Source organism: Pipistrellus hanaki (assembly GCF_964339955.1).
Source record: "Pipistrellus hanaki genome assembly, chromosome: 3".
NCBI classification, from domain to species: Eukaryota; Metazoa; Chordata; class Mammalia; order Chiroptera; family Vespertilionidae; genus Pipistrellus; species Pipistrellus hanaki.
Window position 1 is genome coordinate 176848011 of NC_140505.1, and position 21466 is coordinate 176869476.

The window sequence follows — 21466 nt, forward strand, 5'->3', positions numbered from 1 at the left end:
ATTCTATTGGTTAAATCAAGTCACAAGGCCAAGTGAGATTCAAAGGGGTAGAAAAATAGACCATCTCTTTTGGGATAATATAATGATGGGAAGAAACTGGCTACCTTCCTCCCCAAATCTACCACAGATATTACCATCTATCTTAAAACAAAAATTTAAAGCAGTTTTAATTAGTTATGTGTCTGTAAATTATAAGTTTGCAGAATTGGTGCATCTATTTTGTGTGAATTTTCAGATTGAAGGTTGTATTTTGTTATTTCAAATGATTTGGCTTAAGAAAGCTAAAGGAGAGGAAAATACGACTGGGGAGAAATTGTTTTATTCTGTTTTCCTAAGTTTAATGAAAAGCAATCTTTGTAAACATGAGATGACCTCTTGTTCATTACTTATTTTTCTCTAACTCTTGCTTGCCTTATACATGTTAAATATTAATTTCCAATTAAAATAAAGCTTTTAATATTGTGTTCTGTCCGACTTTAGGAGGATGGCTGTGCTTCATCAGAAGTCTGTCTTGGATATGATTAAAGAGTTCAGAAGGAATTGGCATACTTTTTGTAACTCTGAGAGAACTACTGTATGTGGTGCAGACTCCATGATCTTAGCATTGCAGCTTTCCATGGCAGAGAACAACAAACAGGTTAGTAGGCTATATTTAGGTTCACTTTTTTTTAACAGTGAATTTTGGTTGCTGCTATTTGAATAAACTTCATTACATTAATTTCTTTGCAATAGATGACCTCCTATGATACTATCAATATACTATTTCTGCAAATGCCTCTGCATACCTATTTCAGAAATTACTATTGGATTTTAAATTATTTGTTTCAAAATTAAAGCCTTCATATGTATAATTCAACATAAGACGTACACATTTGAAGTTTAATTTGAAGTTTTAAGTTAAACATGCAACTGGTGTGATTACTATGGTTAAAATTATTTTAATTTTATAAGACTTCCCTAAAAAGATCTGGAAGGCACACATAGGTAATGTTTATTTAAATATAACCAATTTTATGACTAATTTAAGATTTAAAAAAAATATATTTTATTGATTTTTCACAGAGAGGAAGGTAGAGGGATAGAGAGTTAGAAACATCGATGAGAGAAACATCGATGAGAGAGAAACATCGACCAGCTGCCTCCTGCACACCCCCCACCAGGGATGTGCCTGCAACCAAGTACATGCCCTTGACCAAAATCGAACCTGGGACCTTTCAGCCCACAGGCCGATGCTCTATCCATTGAGCCAAACCGGTTTCGGCACTAATTTAAAATTTTATAGCATAGATTAATTGTTTCTAGACCAGCTATAGATCAGAATCACTTGGGAGGACTTTTGAAATATATTGACTCCTATGCCTCCATCTTGAAATTCTACTCTCTTAATCTGCACTGAGACCCTGGAAATTTTTTTATTTTTTTTTTAAATCTCCCTGAAGTGATTATTAAATAGTTGGCTTGGTCCAAACTACTGTTTATAACATGAACTCTAACTAGAGGGCTAGAGGTTCTCAGATTAGAGGTGAATGAATGTAGGCTGAAGTGGTAAAGAATTTTAGATAATGTACTTAAAGCAGTGGAAATCTTTGGATGGGAAGATTTTAAAGAAGGGATGATGTAAGGGGAAAGTTCAGAAAAAGCCTCCACGGGGAATCAAAATCATGAAGATGGTAAGGAGACTGTCTTGACTAGAGATGAAGGGTTTTGAAGGATAAAGTTGATTTCCATGGGTCTGTTGGGCTAAGTGATGGAATGACTTTCTGATGAATTATTTTAATCCTGTATGCCAGTAGTTCCCAGAATTTTAGATTTCATATACTAGCAAATTTCCAAAAGAATTAGATATTGACAGATTTGAACATTTCTCTTGTTGGCAAATAAGGCTATTAAGGAAAACATAATTAATAGAGCTATCATTTTGAAAAATGAAGACTATTTTAGCACCTGAAAATTAGAAATTGTATGATCTTAAAATAAGAGGTGATCTTTCCTCTGCATGAATAGTTGGCAGTTTTGCATGTTTAAAGCAATATATTTTAAGATAAATTTTGAACATAAAATATTTTTGAGAAAATGCTATCTTATGGAGATATTCTTTCAATAAATACTGAGTTTTTGCTATGTGCTAGACATTATTCTGAGCATCTGTACTAATAAAAAAAATATGTAAATTGGTCACAGCACCCTCACATTAACAACCAAACAGAGGCTGCATGGGGCGACAAGACCAGCAGGGGGCTTAGCAAGGGACGATCAAATGACTGAACAGCAGGATGTGTGGGGTGACCAGGCCGGCAGCGGGGGCAGTGAGTGACCAGGCCAGCAGAGGGGATCATTGAGGTGCAACCAGGCCAGCGGCGGGAGGTGGGGAGGGAGGGCAGTTAGGGGCAACCAGGCTGCGGGGGGAGGGGTGGGGGGGGCAGTTAGTTAGGGGTGATCAGGCTGGCGGGGGTGGGGGGGTGGCAATTAGGGGCAGGCAGGCAAGCAGGTGAGCAGTTAGGAGCCAGTGGTCCTGGATTGTGAGAGGGATATCTGGTAGTTGGACATCTCCAGAGGTGTCCTGGGTTGGAGAGGGTCCAGGCTGGGCTGAGGGGACCCCCACCCCCTGCCACAACACAAATTTCATGCACTGGGACACTAGTTAGGAATATAGTATTGAAGGTAATCCCTGCTCTTATGGAAATAATTTTCTAGTCAGGAGAAATAACATTCTAATAAGTAAGATATTTAGTGCTTTAATTCACAATAAGTGCCACAGAAAAGAACAAAACAGAGTTCTTCCAAGTAAAGAGTGTATTGAATTTGGGGTGGAAGAGTTCTTGCAACCTGAAATGGGGTGGTCAAAGGAGGCCTCATTTAGAAGTTGCCATTTGAGCCAAGATTTGAATGAGTGAAAGGAGGAGTTGGTCATGGAGATTTAGGTGGGGAAGGACTACCAGACAGAGGGAACAGCTGATACAAGGCCCCTCAGGTGGGAATATGCTTGGTGAGTTCAAGGAACCACAGGGAGGCTGATTGCAGCTGTTTATATAAATGTTAATTTCTTCCCTCTCTTCCTCCCTTCCACAGATTCCCTCCCTCCTTTCCTCTCTTCCTGACTCCTTCCCTCCCTCCCTCTCTTCCTTTAAAATGCTTATTTAACCATTTAGATGTTCTTTTCTTCAACTGTGTTTATATCCTATGCTTATTTTGCTCTTGAGTTGCTTTGATCACTTTCTTACTCTTTGAAAGAGTTCTGCATGTATTTTAAATACTCTTCATTTTTTACTTTGTTGCTATCTTCCAACGTGCTCAATATTACCCACTGAAGTTGTTTCAGCAGTATTCTTATGCCAGACCTCTCTACTAAGTTATGCTTTGGTATGGTCAAGTACTCAATTGGACTTTTTATCTTGATGTCCCATTACTGTCTCCACATCAGTTTTTAAAAAGAAACCACATTGTTTGCTCCCGTAGCTTACCTTAGTATTTATATTCTTAGTCCCAATATTTGTATTATTATTCACTTAGTCACTGTAACTAGATGCCTAAGGGTCATCATAGAGTCTCTTTGCTTCCCATATTAAGTCTTGCTTGAGGATTTTAATAAAAAGTCCCCTTTAAAAATTCCTTTATTGTTTAAAATATTACATATGTCTCCCTTTTCCCTGATTGACCTCTCCTTGGCCACCCCCACACCCCAGCACATGCCCTCACCCCCCTAGTGTCTGTGTCCATTGGTTATGCTCATATGCATGCATACAAGTCCTTTGGTTGATCTCTTATCCCCTCACCCTCCACCTTCCCTCTGGAATTTGGCAGTCTGTTCGATGTTTCTGTGTCTCTGCATCTATTTTTGTTCATCAGTTTATGTTGTTGATTATATTCCACAAATGAGTGAGATCATATATTTATCTTTCTCCATCTGGCTTATTTCACTTAGCGTGATGCTCTCCATCTCCATCAATGGTGTTGCAAATAGTAAGAGTTCTTCCTTTTTTTACAACAGCGTAGTATTCCATTGTATAGACGTACCACCGTTTTTTTAATCTACTCATCTGCTGATTGGCACTTAGGCTGTTTCAAATCTTAGCTATGGTAAATTGGCTGCTGTGAACATAGGAACACATATGTCCTCTCTGATTGGTGTTTCTAGTTTCTTGGGATATATTCCTACAAGTGGGATTACTGGGTCAAATGGAAGTTCCATTTTTAATTTTTTGAGGAAATTCCACGCTCTTTTTCACAGTGGCTGCACCAGTCTGCATTCCCACCAGCAGTGCACGAGGGCTCCCTTTTCCCCACATCCTCCCCAGCATTTGTCATTTGTTGATTTGTTGATGATAGCCATTCTGACAGGTGTGAGATGGTACCTCATTGTCATTTTGATTTGCATTGTCCTTCTTTTATAATCTGAAGAATTTATAAGATGGATAATAGATTCTGAGAATATTGTGTACATGGAATGGGCTAGCTGATGGTTAAATCTTGGTGTCCATACTCTGGGAAATGAAGAGAGAAAGAAATTGGGACAATTATTAGGAATCGCTGTTGAGTGATTGAGAGCTGTTGTTCTCGAATCAAGCAGAGCTTACAGAGCATATTCAGATCACCTCCTATCATTTGTTTGCCTGTGTAGGAATAATTGAGAAATAGATACATCAACAAGTTACATAAAATGTAGCCTGAAAAAAATTTAATTCTCATTGTGAAAATTTTGACATATTAAAATATCCAATCCAAGTCAGTTTTTCTTCAGGACTTGTCCTTGTAGCATTCACTGGGTTTTTCCCCCCTACTTGCTAATGTCCTACCTGCTAATTCACTTTATTAGCTGTGAAAGTTCAGACTCTGGGTGGGAAAAGGGGAATGATAAAATTGCAACTGAGCTTTTCACAGCTTGTGTAGATATGCATAAGTCTGGAGATGGTGGTTGCAGTTCTGTTTTACTTTAATTCTCTATGTAGAGACTTAGCTTGGACATTCCTCACTGTGCTCAGACTTCCAGGGCACCCAGTATGAAACAACACACACATAGGCCTGCAGGTGCATTGGTAAGTAGCATACGGTAATGAAAGGGTGGAGTTGCTTGTATATATCCTTCAACTGTTTTTCACCCAGTGTTTGTGGTCTACTTATGGTGTTTTTTTTGTTTTGTTTTTTAAATATATTTTATTGATTTTGTATAGAGAGGAAGGGAGAGAGATAGAGAGTTAGAAACATCGATGAGAGAGAGTCATCGATCAGCTGCCTCTTGCACACCCCCTACTGGGGATATGCCCGCAACCAAGGTACATGCCCTTGACCGGAATCGAATCTGGGACCCTTCAGTCCCCAAGCCGACGCTCTGTCCATTGAGCCAAACCGGTCTCGGCTAGTTATGGTTTTTAATTCTCTGAAGTTTGAGTCCCTAAAGTATAATCCTTATAACTGAATTTGACTGCAGTAAAACTTTTGAATACCTAGCAGAATTGTGAGTCTGCCTATTGGCATGTTTGTTTTCTTAACTGTTTTAGTGGGGAAAAAAGAAAAGGCATGTTAAAATAATCTTTGAGTGTTAGGTTTTTGGCATGTTTTTAGAGGATCAAGATTTTTTTTTTTTTTAGCTTAAATCATGTAATACCTCTCTAGTAGTTTTATACTGCTAATGATTTACCTGTTTTAGATTCATTCACTATTGACTTCATTATGTGACAAATATATGACTTCATTAGGTTGCAAATAATATTTTAGCCTTTACTATCTTTGGAATTGGCCTAATAGTTTGACTCTGTCATACAATTACATTATAAAGGCCGTTTCTCACCTTAAAAAGCCTTAAGAACATTATAAATGTTCTATTGGGTGAAACAGACAAATATATTGATTTATAACTTCGTGGAAAGCAACCACAGCACCTGTGGTTGGCTGACAAGATTTGAAAATGACCTAACGGAGACATAACAAGGAGAAACAGAATTTAAAATCCTATACAATAAGTGTCCGGTCACCCAGTCGTCCGTTCAACTAATCAATAGCATAATAATATGCTAATGATATGTTAAAGCTGCTCAACCACTCGCGCTCGCTATGACCTGCATTGACTACCAGGGGGCAGATAGTCAACTGACCAGTTGTTATGACGTGCACTGACCACTAAGGGGCAGACACTCAGTGCAGGAGCTATCCCTTGGTGGTCAGTGCACTCTCACAGGGGGAGCACTGTTCAGCCAGAAGCCAGGCTCATGGCTGGCAAACTCAATGGCAGTGGCGGGAGCCTCTCCCACCTCCACAGCAGTGCTAAGGATGTCCAACTGCCAGCTTAGGCCCACTCCCTGAGGGCTCCCAGGCTGCAAGAGGGTGCAGGCCGGGCTGAGTGATCCCCCCATCCCCCAGTGCATGAATTTTGTGCACTGGACCTCTAGTTGAATTATAATTATCTACCACTCCTCCCCCAGCAAACAAACTGACAATTATTTTACTTGATAAAAAGAGCAGGGCATCTGCCATTTTTTATTATAAAGTGTTATTTAATCTGTACAATCTCATTTTTTTAATTAAAAATATATTTTATTGATTTTTCACAGAGAGGAAGAGAGAGGGATAGAGAGTTAGAAACATTGATGAGAGAGTCATCGATCAGCAGCCTCTTGAATGCCCCCTATTGGGGATGTGCCCGCAACCAAGGTACATGCCCTTGACCGGAATCGAACCCGGGACCTTTCAGTCCGCAGGCTGAAGCTCTGTCCCCTGAGCCAAACCGGTTTCGGCTGTACAATCTCATTTTATAACCAAGGAAATTGAGTGATTTCAGTATCTTACCCAAGTTCACACAGCAAAGAAGGGAGAGGAAGGGAGAGAAAAAAACATCAGTGATGAGAGAGAATCATTCATTGATTGGCTGTCTACTGAGAGCCCCCAACTGGGGATCAACCCCCAACTGCACATGTGCCCTGACCTGGAATTGAACCATGACCTCCTCTTTCATAGGTTGATGCTCAACCACTGAGCCACCATGTCAGCTAGGCACCAATTAATGCTCTTAAGTAGACCTGCTATCTTTACTCTTTTGATAATAAGAATTCCAGCTAGTTAATAATGTGAAGTATATTTAAAATTTTGAATAATAAATAACTTTGATAAAATATACAAAGTACAAGGTCTCTGAAAATGTGTAACTCTTGCTTTTTCTTATGTTATTCTTGTGAAATATAATCCTTCGGTTGTCCATCAAAGCATTGAACATTTTGGACTTTCTTCAAATAGTAGCCAGTTGGCATGTTTTCCTAGCAAAACATTTTCTGATTTGACCACAGGCTCTGTTCAATCAGTTGTTACTCGTTTGAAAAATAGAATATCCTGTCATGGTGGGCACCTGATCCTGAAAACTGATATCTGGAGTGTAATTTTATTTGGATTTAAAATGTTTTTACAATCTCAGTATAAACACTTAATCTAGTCAGAGCCTTTTCTCAGAAGATCAAGAGTTTGCATAGTTTTCCTTTAGTTACAGTCAACAGAATGAGAATAAATTACATACTTGCATTAAAACAAATACTTAATTTGTTTTTACCGTGAAGGACGTTATGCCAGAATAGATTTAAGAATTCTTAAGATAAAACAATTGAGTTTTAAACAAAATAAATGGATTTATTTAACTTAAATACCATTTGGAGGTTTAATAATATATAACCTTTGTAGGGTTTGGGAGTAAATTATACAATTTTTGATTCAATGTTTAGATTATGGACCTAGGTTTGAGAGTTAATGATCATTTTCTTTGTTCATTGAACTAATTTCATGAGATATAATTAATTTTCATATCTATGATACAACAGCTCCCTCCTCTAAGGACAATTAGGATAAATTTCTTAATTGCTTTCATATGGATGAGTAGAGCGTTAATTATTTTAAGGTAGGTTGTACACTTTATCTTAAATTTGGATAGTAATTGGAAAATGTGACTGATCTTTATAAAACATATAAAGATAGATACTTGCAAGAGTCAGATATTTAGAAATAGTACTACATCATATGATCCTATTTGATTTGTCATTGGCTAAATATGATGTTACAATTTAGTGCCGGTAAATTTTAAGTTCTACTTAAATATTCACCCATCTTAAAATGCAATTAATGGAAAAATCTAGTTGTTAGCAGAAACTACTAATATATTGCTGGAGCTAAACTGTAGAAGATAGCAACATTGATGTATTTCACAAAACCACATAGGGATGCTTATAAATAGATATATCTTATTCATGAAGCATTGGAAAGGAGCAGTTAGAATTTTTTTACTGACTTGGAATTGGCATTTTGTGGAGGCACCATTATTAATATTGGGGGTATAAAGTGGGAGCAGAATGCAATCAATTGAAAAAACCAAAAACCTTCAATATGTCCAAATTTGAACAATTTTGTTTGATAAGTAACATCTGACAGCTTAGACAAAGAAACCTGACTGACTTTTTAGCACTCATTTTCCTACAGGTTAGTGTGTTCCTGAGTAGGGAAGAATGAAAATCCTCCTTTGACCCAAAGTTTTGGCGCTGGTGTTTTGTTTTCTCTACAAGAATAATGAAATGAAACATAGTTTTTAAAATTTAAATTTTTCTGATCATATTTTAAGATTAACACTTGGAATAGTGTGTGTGGTAAATGGGAATCACTATGACAGTTGTTTTAAAAAAAAATATATATATATTTTATTGATTTTTTACAGAGAGGAAGAGAGAGGGATAGAGAGTTAGAAACATCGATGAGAGAGAATCATCCATCAACTGCCTCTTGCACACCCCCTACTGGGGATGTGCCCGCAACTAAGGTACATGCCCTTGACCAGAATCGAACCTCGGATCCTTTAGTCCACAGGTTGAAGCTGTATCACTGAGCCAAACCGGTTTCGGCAACATTGACAGTTTTTAAATAAGAGATTAAAAATATATTAGCTAAAAGAATGAATAGGAACCAAATATTAACAGAATCGAATATTTTCCCAATCAGTAGTACTTAGCTTTATCTCACTGCCCTCCTATTGCTCCACTTTGAGTAGAAATTTAGTGAAGTTCAGGTAATAGACAATGTCTTTATACTGTATTTGCCAGTTTTGTCATGTGAGAACTTGCCATAGTTGTTCATATTTTATAAAATCATAAAAATCTCTTTTAATATCTGGTTTTAAAATGATTTCATAGGTCAACTTGGATGTTCTCTTCAATTTCACAAGAATTTAATATAAAATTCAACCAACTTTATCTTTATTTTTGGCATTATCTTTTTCAGCACAGTGGAGAATTTACAGTTTCGCTCAGTGATGTCTTATTGACCTGGAAACACTTACTACAGGAGAAATTGAACTTACCAGTTGAAAATATGGAAGTGATTGCCCATTATGAGGACATTAGGAGAACTTATGATAATTTCTTAAAGAATAGTAATATGTTAGATCTGATCGATGTTTATAAAAAATGTAGTGCTTTGACTTCTAATGGTGAAAATAATGCCAACATATCTCCCGTAAGTATTTTTTAAAGTAATTCTAGCCTAATCTAATTAAAACTTGACTAGGTTTATTTTTAATTCTGGTATTAGCATTTATAATAACTTGATAATACTTTTGCTTTTTGGATCATGTTAAAAATGGAGAATTTAGCTACCTGAAACCTAGCTAGTCATTACTTGGAAGAAAGGTTTTGGTGGTAAACTTTGTTGAACTTGGGGTATTATTATTTGGTTTAAATGTAAAACTAGCTTCTTATTAGAGAATGAAAATTTTAATAAAGAAATCAGTCACAAATGCATGATTTCTTTTTTTATTGATTGATTGAATAATTTGAGAGAGAGAAAGAAAGGGAAAGAGAGAAACAAGACTTTTCTTTCTTTTAAATTTTCTTCCATAAAATATAAAATACTAAGATTAAATTTTCAAGCTCACCTTTTAACTCTGAACTGGAAAGTAAGCATTTTGTTTATAAGTAGAATTCCATGTCTACGATACTGTTGACTGTCAACAAAGGTTGGGTAAAATGCTGTATACTAGAACATCAGTGATGCTGGGTGGACCTAGGTGTGAAATTTTTTTTTATAGTTAGAATATCATTTTATTAGTAATGTCTTGTATTTCCTACAGAATCAACTACGGGATTTTCTGTCTGGCAGACAGTCCGCAGAAGATGATGAAACTGGTCTTTCTGTACCGACATCACCAATGAGTAAAGACAACCAGGATAATGAAAAGGTACTGATAAATTGTGAGTAAATTAAAGCAGGATATGATCCCCTTCAATTCACTATGAATTTGATTATATGTACAGTTACTATTCTTTTAAAGTTTTATTTTGTTTAAGTAATACTTGTTTGCAAAGAGTAATACATTGAAGACTGGTGAGAGCATAACAATCAGTTATTTCATGGTTTTGGGCCATCGTAACAGGCACTGTACAAAAATAGGTATCACTCTAAGTATCAGAAAAATGGTTGAAGATCCAGATTTCCAGATTTCGTGAATCTTTATTTAGTGTCTCTTGGTCACTGTGTGGAATTGGTTCCAGGACTCCCCTTGGACATCAAAATCCACAGATGCTTAATCCCTTTATAAAATAATGTATGTAGTATTGTCAAATAACCTACACACATCCTCCTATATATAATACTTTAAGTCATCTCTAGATTACTTTAATCCCCGATACATATGTCTGCTATTTTGCTGCCAATGGAGTCTTGGAGGATTTTTATGGTTTCCTGTCTTACATTCACGTCCTTTAGCCATTTTGAGTTTGTTTTTATGTATGGTGTAAGTTGTGATCTAGTTTCATTTTTTTGCATGTATTTGACCAAATTTCCCAGGACCATTTATTGAAGAGACTGTCTTGACTCCATTGTATGCTCTTTCATCCTTTGTCAAAAATTAATTGAGCATAATGGCTTGGGTCGATTTCTGGGTTCTCTGTTCCTTCTGTTCCATTGGTCTATATGTCTGTTCTTGTGTCAATACCAGGCAGGTTTTTTTTTTTTGTTTTTTTTTGTTTTGTTTTGTTTTTACAATTTTATCTATATCAGGCAGTTTTGAGAACCATGGCTTGGTAAATCAGCTTGATAGCTGGTAATGTGATACCTCCAACTTAGTCTTCTTTCTAAGGATTGCTGTGGCTATTCGGGGTCTTTTTTATTCCAGATGAATTTTTGGAGAGTTTGTTTTAGATCTTTGAAATATGTCATTGGTATTTTAATGGGGTTTGCATTGAATCTGTAGATTGCTTTGGGTAGTATGGACATTTTAAGGATGTTGATTCTACCAATCCATGAACATGGTATGTTCTTCCATTTGTCTGTCTTCCTCTACCTCTTTTGTCAATGTCCTGTAGTTTTCCGAATACAGATCTTTTATGTCCTTAGTTAAGGTATCTTAATTTCCTAGGTATCTTAATTTTTTTGGTTCAGTGGAAAATGGGATTTTTTTTTCGATTCCCTTTCTGTGAGTTCATTATTGGTGTATAAAAAGGCCATAGGTTTCTGGGTGTTTTTATTGTATCTTGCTACATTGCCAAATTCATTTATTAGGTCTAGTAGTTTTTTGATGGAGTCGTTGGGGTTTTCTATGTATAGTATTATGTCATCTGCAAATAAGGACAGTTTTACTTTTTTCTTTTCCAATTTTGATGACTTTTGTTTCTTCTTCTTGTCTGATCGCTATGGCTAGCACTTCCAGAACTATATCGAGCAGGAATGATGAAAGTAGGCATCCCTGTCTTGTTCCTGTTCTTAGGGGAAATGCATTTCATTTTGTCTGTTGAGTATGATGTTGGCTGTAGGTTTGTCATATAAGGCTTTTATTATGTTGAAGTGTGATCCCTCTACTCCCACTTAGCTGAGAGTTTTTATCAAGAAAGGGTATTGGATTTTGCCAAATGCTTTTTCTGCATCGATTGATATGATTATGAGATTTTTGACTCTCAGCTTGTTTATGTAATATATCATATTTATTTTATTTGCGGATATTGTACCATCCTTGCATCCCTGGAATAAATCCCACTTGGTCATGGTGTATGATCTTTCTAATGTTATGCTGAATCTGATTTGCTAGAATTTTGTTGAGGATTTTAGCATCTATGTTCATCAAGGATATTGACCTTTAGTTCTTTTTTTATGTGGTGTCTTTATCTGGTTTTGGAATTAAGGCAAACTCAGTCAACAGAGCCAACTATCAACAGTACAATGATTGAAATTTCTTTTGAAAGCCAAATTTTTTTAACTTAAACTTTTTCTAATGCCACTTATGAATCGTAATGTAAATATCTGTGTTTTTCTATGGTCTTAGGCTCTACAGCAGCGGTTCTCATGACCCACAGGTTGAGAACCGCTAGCAGGGTTGCCTAATATACTGGTAAAAATTTTTAGTACTGTATTAATCTTCTACTTTTTATTTTTTGTCTCCTTGGCTTGTATTTTCTAGGAGAATTTTATCTACCAATTAGCTGATGGATTAGATTTTATGAGGACTATTAAAGTAGCAGCCCTCCTCTAAGCCATTTTTCTGTTCCTTGCAAACTTCTAATTTTTCTTTTTTACAAAGTATTTCTGGAAGGCAATATATTTCTTTTAAAATTCCAAAGTAACTTTTTGGGCTGCAGTCTTGCAAAGATTTATTTTTATCACCAAATATGCTTACTAATACCACACAAGAGTCCTCGAATAGATGAATGAAACAAATTTGAGAAACAATGTTTTTGTTTCATTATTTTATTTTACTTCATTTTCTTTTTTTTAAGGTACTAAACTATTGCTTTCAAAATTATGAAGTAATGCGGGAAAAATACAATAAAGGTCCCAAAAGAAATAACCAATTAAATAAAAATTTTTACCAGTATATTAGCTTAAGTCCACTTTTTTTGCATGTATGTTTCATTATATGTGGTTGATATTTAGCGAAGAAAGTAAAAAACAAACAAAAAACAATGTATAAATTGTTAATCTTCTTAATTTAGAAGAACTGACTTCAAATTGAGATTCAATATCTGTACTTCAGTAATAATTAAGGGATGGGAAAAGGAACTTGGAATTTTCAGAAAGCTTAAAATTGTCCAACTTCTAAACAAACATTGCAAAATACTTTGTGGTATGGATGGAATCAGTTTATTAAACAAATAAACTGAACAGTATCTTTATTTTCAGTGTCTTGGTAAAAGCTTCAATCTTGTGGATTTTTTTCAATTTAGGCCTTGCTTCTGGACATCATAACTGTATTTATGTGGAATGCTTTTTCAGACAGCCTCTTTACAACCCACTTGCAAATACAAGCGTAGGGAAACCATAACTGCCATGTTACCTGACCATAATGATAGGGACAGCTTTCTAATTACATCTGTGAGTTAAAAGAAACACCCTAACTGTGAGGATGCCAGGATGTTTTCTCCTGATGTTTGCCTAGCATTAGAAAGAAAAAATTTGCTAGACATAAAGAGCAAGCTGTAGATGTGACAATTTAAGACCTTGTTTTGTACCCACTGAGGAGTAGCTAAATATACATACTGGTAAGTCCCCATTATTTTGGCATAGTAGAAGCACAGTGGAGTGAAATTGTAGTTTTACAAAATTAAAAGTGGGAAAAGTAAAAAATTTTCTGCCTACAATGTGAATATTATTGTTTTCTCTGCCTTGATTTTTGCCAAATGTGTTCCTCTTCCCAATGTCAAAGGGATAAAGAAGATATATTGTTTATTTTAGACATACTGTTGTACTGTGAAGCTAAAATAGAAATATTTGTATTATAGATTCACATGAAGTAATGTGATTTTTTATGAAAGTAAAGATGCCCTTTGAAATATAAGCAGAAAACTGTTATGGCTTAGTCTATAAAACTTTATGACAGATCTTACAGATGATCTTAATTTAATTGTACTTACAAAGAACTTTTCTTTTTAAGGCAATGCAATAAAAACGTATGAGCACTTATTTGATTCCAAAGAAGTTTTTATCCATAGTTTCAATTTTGAATTATCTAAAAGGGCCAAATACATGTAATAATTTTTCTTTAATCGTTGAACAAAACCTTATTAAGAACCTATTAACAGAAATGCACTAATTTCCTAATATAATAATGCCAATCATTCTTTTATACCTTATGTCATTTGCTCTTATAGAACTCATAAAGTAGTAGAAATATTAAGAAAATAAAGTGTCAGAAAGTATTAAGATCTTGCAGATAATTATATAATTGACTGATATGCAGAGTTATAACAGGGTGGTAAGGAATTTGTGAATGGATAGCTACTTTATCTTGGGAAGTTAGGGAGTGTCTCTTCAAATGTAATAAATATGCCAGTGTCTTTAATATTTAAGAAAAAGTCTTATAGAGTTAATATCCTGTTTTTAAAAATCAGTTTTGCTTAAATTATATTTTAAGTCCATATTTAAAGTAATCTTATCCTGTCTGATGAGGTTTTTAAACCTGACTGCCTCCCATGTTTCAAGAATTGTTTTTCACATGAAATTTAAATATTTCAAAAGGGTGCTATTTTTAAAAGTACTTTTAAGATGCATATGAACTTGAGACGTCCATAATCATTATCTAAGAGACTTCCTAACAATTTGTAATTTTTTTTCTTGCTATCTCTTTAACTCTCCTTATGCCCTATTTTATCATTTAATTGTGAAAGACAAGTACAGTATATATGAAGGAAATGATGCCCATATCTAGTGCTCTCAAATATTACGTATCTTTTTTTTTTTAAAATATATTTTATTGATTTTGTACAGAGAAGAAGGGAGAGAGATAGAGAGTTAGAAACATCGATGAGAGAGAGTCATCAATCAGCTGCCTCTTGCACACCCCCTACTGGGGATATGCCCGCAACCAAGGTACATGCCCTTGACCGGAATCGAATCCGGGACCCTTCAGTCCCCAAGCCGATGCTCTATCCATTGAGCCAAACCGGTCTCGGCAAATATTATGTATCTTGTGCTTGAATGTACTAGAGTCTGTAGCTTTGATTTGGCCAGTTTACATCAGCATCAACTATTTGCTTTTATTTGCTTAGCATTTGGTTGAATCTTTTAATATTAATATTTGCTTGTTTGGTATTGTCCAAGTCAGTATCTTGATAATTCTCCAAAAGCTTAACCATATAATTCCAGCCCTTATATCTAGCCCTAAAAAGTACATAGGCCCAAATAGTGCCGTTGATCCATGCCCTAGGCTACAGGAGGCTTCATTATTGGATATTGTATAGGGGCAAATATATGTGGGGGAATGAGATCGGGTCCTATCAGATATGCAGATTTTTGGGCTGTATCTTATATATCATTTTCTAACACCCATTTTCCAATAGTTATGAAAGTTGGTATTTACTCATAGCTTTTCATTGCAGCAAGTTGGTTTTATGAGCAAAGGGTATGTTAATTGTCCAACCCTTTTCAGTTTATTTGGCAATTCTTTTTCCCAAAGACCTGAGTGAGATATTGCCATTGAATGATCATACGTATTTTTACTTCATATAAAAATGTATGGATTGAAAACAACTTCAATAAAGAAAATACTATTTTATTGTGTAGGCGAAGTTACTGGCAAAGAAAATTATCTACTCATATTTGAATCTGCTAGTGAATTCAAAGAATGACCTGGCTCTGGCTCATATTCTCAATATTCCTGATAGAGGACTCGGAAGAGAAGCCTTCACTGATTTGAAACATGCTGCTCGAGAGAAACAGATGTCTATCTTTTTGGTAAGGATATGTCCCATTTGCAGGCTTTTTAAAATAAAGACTCTTTGAACAGTGGATCCATATACCTTGATGTAGAATTCTTATAATTGTGATAAAATAACTTTTAAATTGTTACTTTATGTCTTACCTCGGTGTGTTTTTTGAAATCCATAGAGTTTTTATGTTTTTGTCATATCTTTCCAATTTGGCATGGAGAGTTCTCTAGAAGGTGTTTTCCTACAGGTATTCTTCAGAGTGCTAGCCAAAGGCAGCACACCCGTTACATGCTTTTTGAATTAACGTTTCCAAGAGCAAACCATTTGGAAATAGTATATGTCTTTATTGGATATACATAAATTCATGTTTGTATTTAAAAATCTTTGGGAAGTCCTGCCATAAAGAAATTTTCAGTTAACCTTGTTATTCTGTTGTTTTCTAAGTTATTTTACTGTGGGACTTTTCCTCAGATTATTGAAATTTCATAGAGTTTGTCTTTCTAAGGGAACACTATGGAAAATATTGCTTTATAATATTGTTTTGGCAGGGATGCTTTTATGTTTAGTCATCATATGTGTATATTATTGTAAAGACAAAGTCTTTTGAACTGCACATGATCACATGATCCTAAGATGTGAAACTAGATGGGACTTAATGATTATCTAGTCTAATCTTTATTTTGCATATCCAGAAGCTACAGCTTGTTATTAATTGCCCAATCAACACTGAAAACCCCTTTGTTCTGTGCAACAATTCCAGTAGCCAGGAGTCAGTCTCTATAGCAACATATTCATAAACCAATTATTTATAGTCAATGATATACTCTTATGAGCATACTTAATTTGTCCCCTAACCTTTGCTGGCATGAATTCTGCATGACACCTGTTTCTTTTATTACTTACTTCTGAATCATTGTGTGGTATGAGTCACAAAAGCACTTCACTTGTATAACCAGAATTAGGTAAATATACCCAGCTTCATGGAGTAAATTGTTGTTTTAACTTACTAACCATTAAACATAACAATCATTTGTTTTAATTCATAGGTGGCCACATCATTTATTAGAACAATGGAGCTTGGAGGGAAAGGATATGCACCATCACCTTCTGATCCTTTGAGGACACACGTGAAAGGATTGTCTAATTTTATTAATTTCATTGACAAATTAGATGAGATTCTTGGAGAAACAGCAAATCCAAGGTAATAATTTTTTATAAATTATAAATGTGTATTATTACTCCATCTTTAAAACTTTACAGAATCAGAGGTAAAGCTATTGAAATGATCAATCCTCAGACCAAACAGTAGAAAGAAGAATAAATATTTAGATGAGTAAAATATAACCATGTGACCTTTCTCCCTAAAATTTTGCTTCTCTGTGATTACAAAATTTTTGCCAAAGTCAAAAGACATGTTTAAATTAAATTTATTTAGAGAAGAGTGTTTTGAGGCCTGGGGGGAAAAAAACAACAACTAATACTTTTTTTCAAAATTATGTTTAAAAATAAATATGTATTTTTATTGATTTCAGAGAAAGAAGGGAGAGGGAGAGAGATAGAAACATTAATGATGAGAGAGAATCATTGATTGGCTGCCTCCTGCACACGTGCGGGCCCCCCCCCCCCCCCCAAGGATTGTGCTCACAACCTGGGCATGTGCCCTGACTGGAAATCAAACCATGTTCATAGGTTGATGCTCAACCACTGAGCCAAAACAGCCAGGCTCAACTTTTAATTTAGCAATAAAGGAATCCCATATCAAGAATGAACAAGAAAATTCACGAAGAGATATAGATTCTCTATTCTATTTTCTGTTAGGTGTTTTTGTTGCATAATTTTTTTATTCATCTGAAATTTGTGTTTTTTGTGAAATTGGAAGTGAGAAATTATTTTTATAATCTTTTAGATTTATTTATAGATGTATTGGATGGTGAGTAATTTTTAGATTAATTTGGGGAGGCAGAGGTGAATTGTTTATGCTAGCACTTGTGGTACTTCACTGTCAATTTGGTTGTTATGCCACTGCATAGTACTAATAGAAATAGCTGGTATTTATTGAATACTAGGAGCTCAGAGCACAATTCGAAATCACATGGTGCTGCCCACCCTCTAGTCGCCAGCCCTTGAAGCAGCATGGCCACTGCTGATCAGGCCCTCCCCCAGCACAGGCACATGGAGGCCCCTTCCTCCCCTCCCCCAACTCTGCGTGGGCCACCTCCTCCTGTCTGGTCTACCCATTATGGCGTCCCGATCCCGGTTAATTAGAGTATTGCTCTATTATATATATGATTATGTGTTAGACATTGTACTGAGTTCTTTATGGGGATTATCATTTGATTACTACAACTTTCCATGATAGATACTATATAGATACCCAATTTAGAGAGGAAAAAACGGAAACACCGGGATTAAATAATATACCCTAATCACATGGTTATCAAGTAGCCAAACTGGGATCTGAATTTAGCCAGGTCTGACTCTGGAACCATTCCCTTACTCACTATATTTTATTCCAGGAAACTTCTTTCTAGTTCAAGATTCTAGGAAGAATTGTTTTTTATGGTTTTATCCTGAATTGCATCCTTTTCTCTTTTTATATGTCTATCCATTACAAGGATGTAAATTTTTGGAAGAGGCTTTTGATATAACTTTCAGTCAATATCAGTGACATCACCTGAACTCCCAGATAATGTATGGCTGATCATTTCTTCTGAGTTAGCAGATAATTTTTAAAAATATTTTATTTAAGCAAAGCAATATATGTATATTATGGTAAAGTCAGATAATATTACAGACTTGTAAACATCCAATTTTTTGTGTGTGTCTGTTTTATATTTATTAATTTAAATGACATTTTAATGCAGCTATTTTTGATTTTTCAGTTTAGACTTTATGTATTAACTTTCTATCCTGGAAAATAAGCATGTGCAACCCACTCATCAGCTTCCCAGCACTCCTTCCCACCAGACACACACACACACACACACACACACACACACACACACACATACACACTGCTTCCTTCCTCCTTCAAGTTGTAATCTTTGGTCTCTTTTGAGTCCTCAAATTTGGTCATTTTTTCTCTCTTTTTTCCCATTCTAAATCTATATTTCAGTGAAATTCAAACCTCTTTCCTAAAATTCAAAAATATATCTTTACTTATATATGGGTTGTTACCTCAGAGGCAAGTCAGATTTTACATGTTCCAGATTAAACCTTCATCTTTCCTTGAAAACCTGCTTCTCCTTCTGGCTTGATGAAGACTCTCTCCCTCCCGTCATCCAAGCAGAAACCTGAAACGTATCTTAAACTCCCTTTTCTCCTTTCTCTTTCCCTTCAGTCACCAAGATCCATCAATGCTTCTTAATTATCATGTTTTAATGTTCTTTCTGTAGCTACTACCTTAATTACATTGCTTATGCTGCCTGTTTTCAGATTTTCATTCTTTCTTGCCTGCATTTTTTCACTCTTATTTCTGACTTATTCATTTTACCTCCAATCTTGAGTTGCCTTATCCTCGTGTCCTCTCTGCTGCCAGTGATCTTCCTGAAACAGCAAATGCTACTTCCATTATTAAAATCCTTTAAAGATTCCAAATGAGGATAAGACTCCAGAAACATCAGTATGGTATACAAATTCTATGCCCTCTAACTTCTGCCTGCATATCACTCTGTATCTCAATGTTAAAACTTAGAGATAAAAATGTATTTAACACTTGTAACTGAGAGTTAAAGTTTATGCTACTTGTTCTTATAATAGGGTGGTGGTGATAGGGAATCACAATAATCTTTGAGTCCAATAGACTGACAAGGAAGAAATCTAAGAATCCATTCTCACACTTACCTCCCCACTGCCAGATTTTCATTTAGCCATGCTGGCTATAGTTTGGCTGCATTTCTGCCCTTTGCCAGTAGGTGCCACCATAAAATGCATACTGTACTTGCACCTGAAAAAAAGAGGTTTCAGGTTTCATAGTTCAAATGTTTAAAATAGTAGTTCAAATGTTTAAAATTCTGTATTTCAAGTTTATTACACAATAAATCTTCAATGGCACACTTGAGTTATATATATTGGACTAAATGTTATGCATTAATAGAATATTAAATCTGGTTTAACTTTTCCAGTTCAGAATTTCATTTAAATATATTTCGGAAGCATTTGATACATTTTATGTAGCACCTTTAATTATATTTAACTAGAGGCCCGGTGCACAAAATTTGTGCATTTTGTGAGGGGGGTGGTGTTCCTCAGCCAGGCCTGCACCCTCTCACAGTCTGAGAGCCCTTTGGGGAATGTCTGACTGACGGATCAGCTGGACATCCTTAGCACTGTTGCGGACAGGAGAGTCTCCCACCACTGCTGCTGCACTTGCCAGTGGTGACCTCAGCTTCTGGCTGAGTAGTGCTCCCCCTGTGGAAGCACACTGCCCACCAGGGGGCAGCTCCTCCATTGAGCATCTGCCCCCTGGTGGTTAGTGCGCATCATAGTGACTGGTCATTTTGCTGTTTGGTCAAGAACTAGCGGCTGAATGCATAAAATTCATCCATGGGTGTGTGTGTGGCGGGGGGACGGGGGGGGTGTTCCCTCAGCCCTGCCTGTACCCTCCAATCCATCCCTCTTCCAATCCAGGACCAATGGCTCCTAACTGCTCATCTGTTTGCCTCCCTGATCACCCCTAAACAACTCTGCCTGCCAGCCTGATGCCCCTAACTGCTCCTCTGCCAGCCTTATTGCCTCTAACTACCTTTGCCTGCCAACCTGATTGCCCCTAACTGCCTCTGCCTACTGGCCTGATCACTCCCTAATTGCTCCCCTGCCAGCCTGATCGCTTCTAACTGCTTTTGCCTGCTGACCTGATCACCCCTAATAGCCTCTGCCTACTGGCCTAATCACCCTCTAACTGTTCCCCTGCTGGTCTGATCGCCCCAACTGCTCCTCTGTTGGCCTGATTGCCCCTAACTGCTCCCCTGCTGGCCTGATCGCCACCTAACTGCCCTCCCTTGCTGGCCTGATGGCTCCCTAACAGCCCCTGCCCTGCTGACCTGATTGCTCCCTAACTGTTCCCTGCTGCCAGCCTTATTGCCCCTAACTGTTCTTCCCTGTTGGCCTGATCACCCCTAACCACCTCTGCCTCAGTCCCTACCACCATGGCTTTGTCTGGAAGGATGTCTGGTCTAATTAGCATATTACCCTTTTATTAGTATAGATGGTTATATATACATTTTTTTAATTTTTTTTTTTTTAATTCACACCCCAGGATATGTTTTTATTGATTTTGGAGAGAGAGAAAGTAGAAAGAGAAACTTGTATGTGAGAGAAACATGGATTGAAAGTAAACCCCCAACCTAGTTATGTTCTCTGACTGGGAATCCAACCCTCAACCTTGTGGTTTATGGGATAATGCTTCGACCAACTGAGCCACCTGGACAGGGCTGGAGATATAATTTATTTTAGCAAAGAGTTACCAAATTCATGAAGATGGTGAGGAAAAGCCAATCACTCTCTATGGTAGAGAGTTGGGAATTACCTTAAAGTATTACCTGCCAATCATTTGTCTTTATTATTGCTTATTATTCTCATTCAGTCACTATGTTTTGATACAAGCTTTGGGTTTAATGTCTTTTTTCCTCACTAGCTTCATTTTTCCCCTCTTTCTGCTCCAGGGCTTGGATGTGATGCATTTAGTAGTCAGGTGCTGCAGTTTACCTTTCTTATCTAAATTCTATTAATGTTTATCCAGCATAGTCATAATGTGTCTTCTGGGAAACCTTCTTGAGTATCTCCTTGTTCTCTGCCCTTCTCACTCAAATTCT

At 36.3% G+C, this 21466-nt stretch overlaps 1 protein-coding gene across 4 annotated transcripts in view; it reads left to right on the forward strand.

The window, feature by feature from the left end:
- Positions 1-21466, forward strand: part of PARPBP (PARP1 binding protein) — a 46026-nt gene that overhangs the window by 2338 nt on the left and 22222 nt on the right. For 3 of the 4 annotated variants that reach the window (XM_084880079.1, XM_084880082.1, XM_084880080.1), the window contains exons 3-7: positions 481-637; positions 9241-9474; positions 10088-10195; positions 15508-15678; positions 16700-16854. In XM_084880079.1, the coding sequence (XP_084736205.1) occupies positions 485-637; positions 9241-9474; positions 10088-10195; positions 15508-15678; positions 16700-16854 (821 nt within the window). In that variant the 5' untranslated portion in view covers positions 481-484. Of the gene's footprint in view, positions 1-480; positions 638-9240; positions 9475-10087; positions 10196-15507; positions 15679-16699; positions 16855-21466 lie in introns of those variants that run through there. The other variant, XM_084880081.1, reaches the window with a different exon arrangement.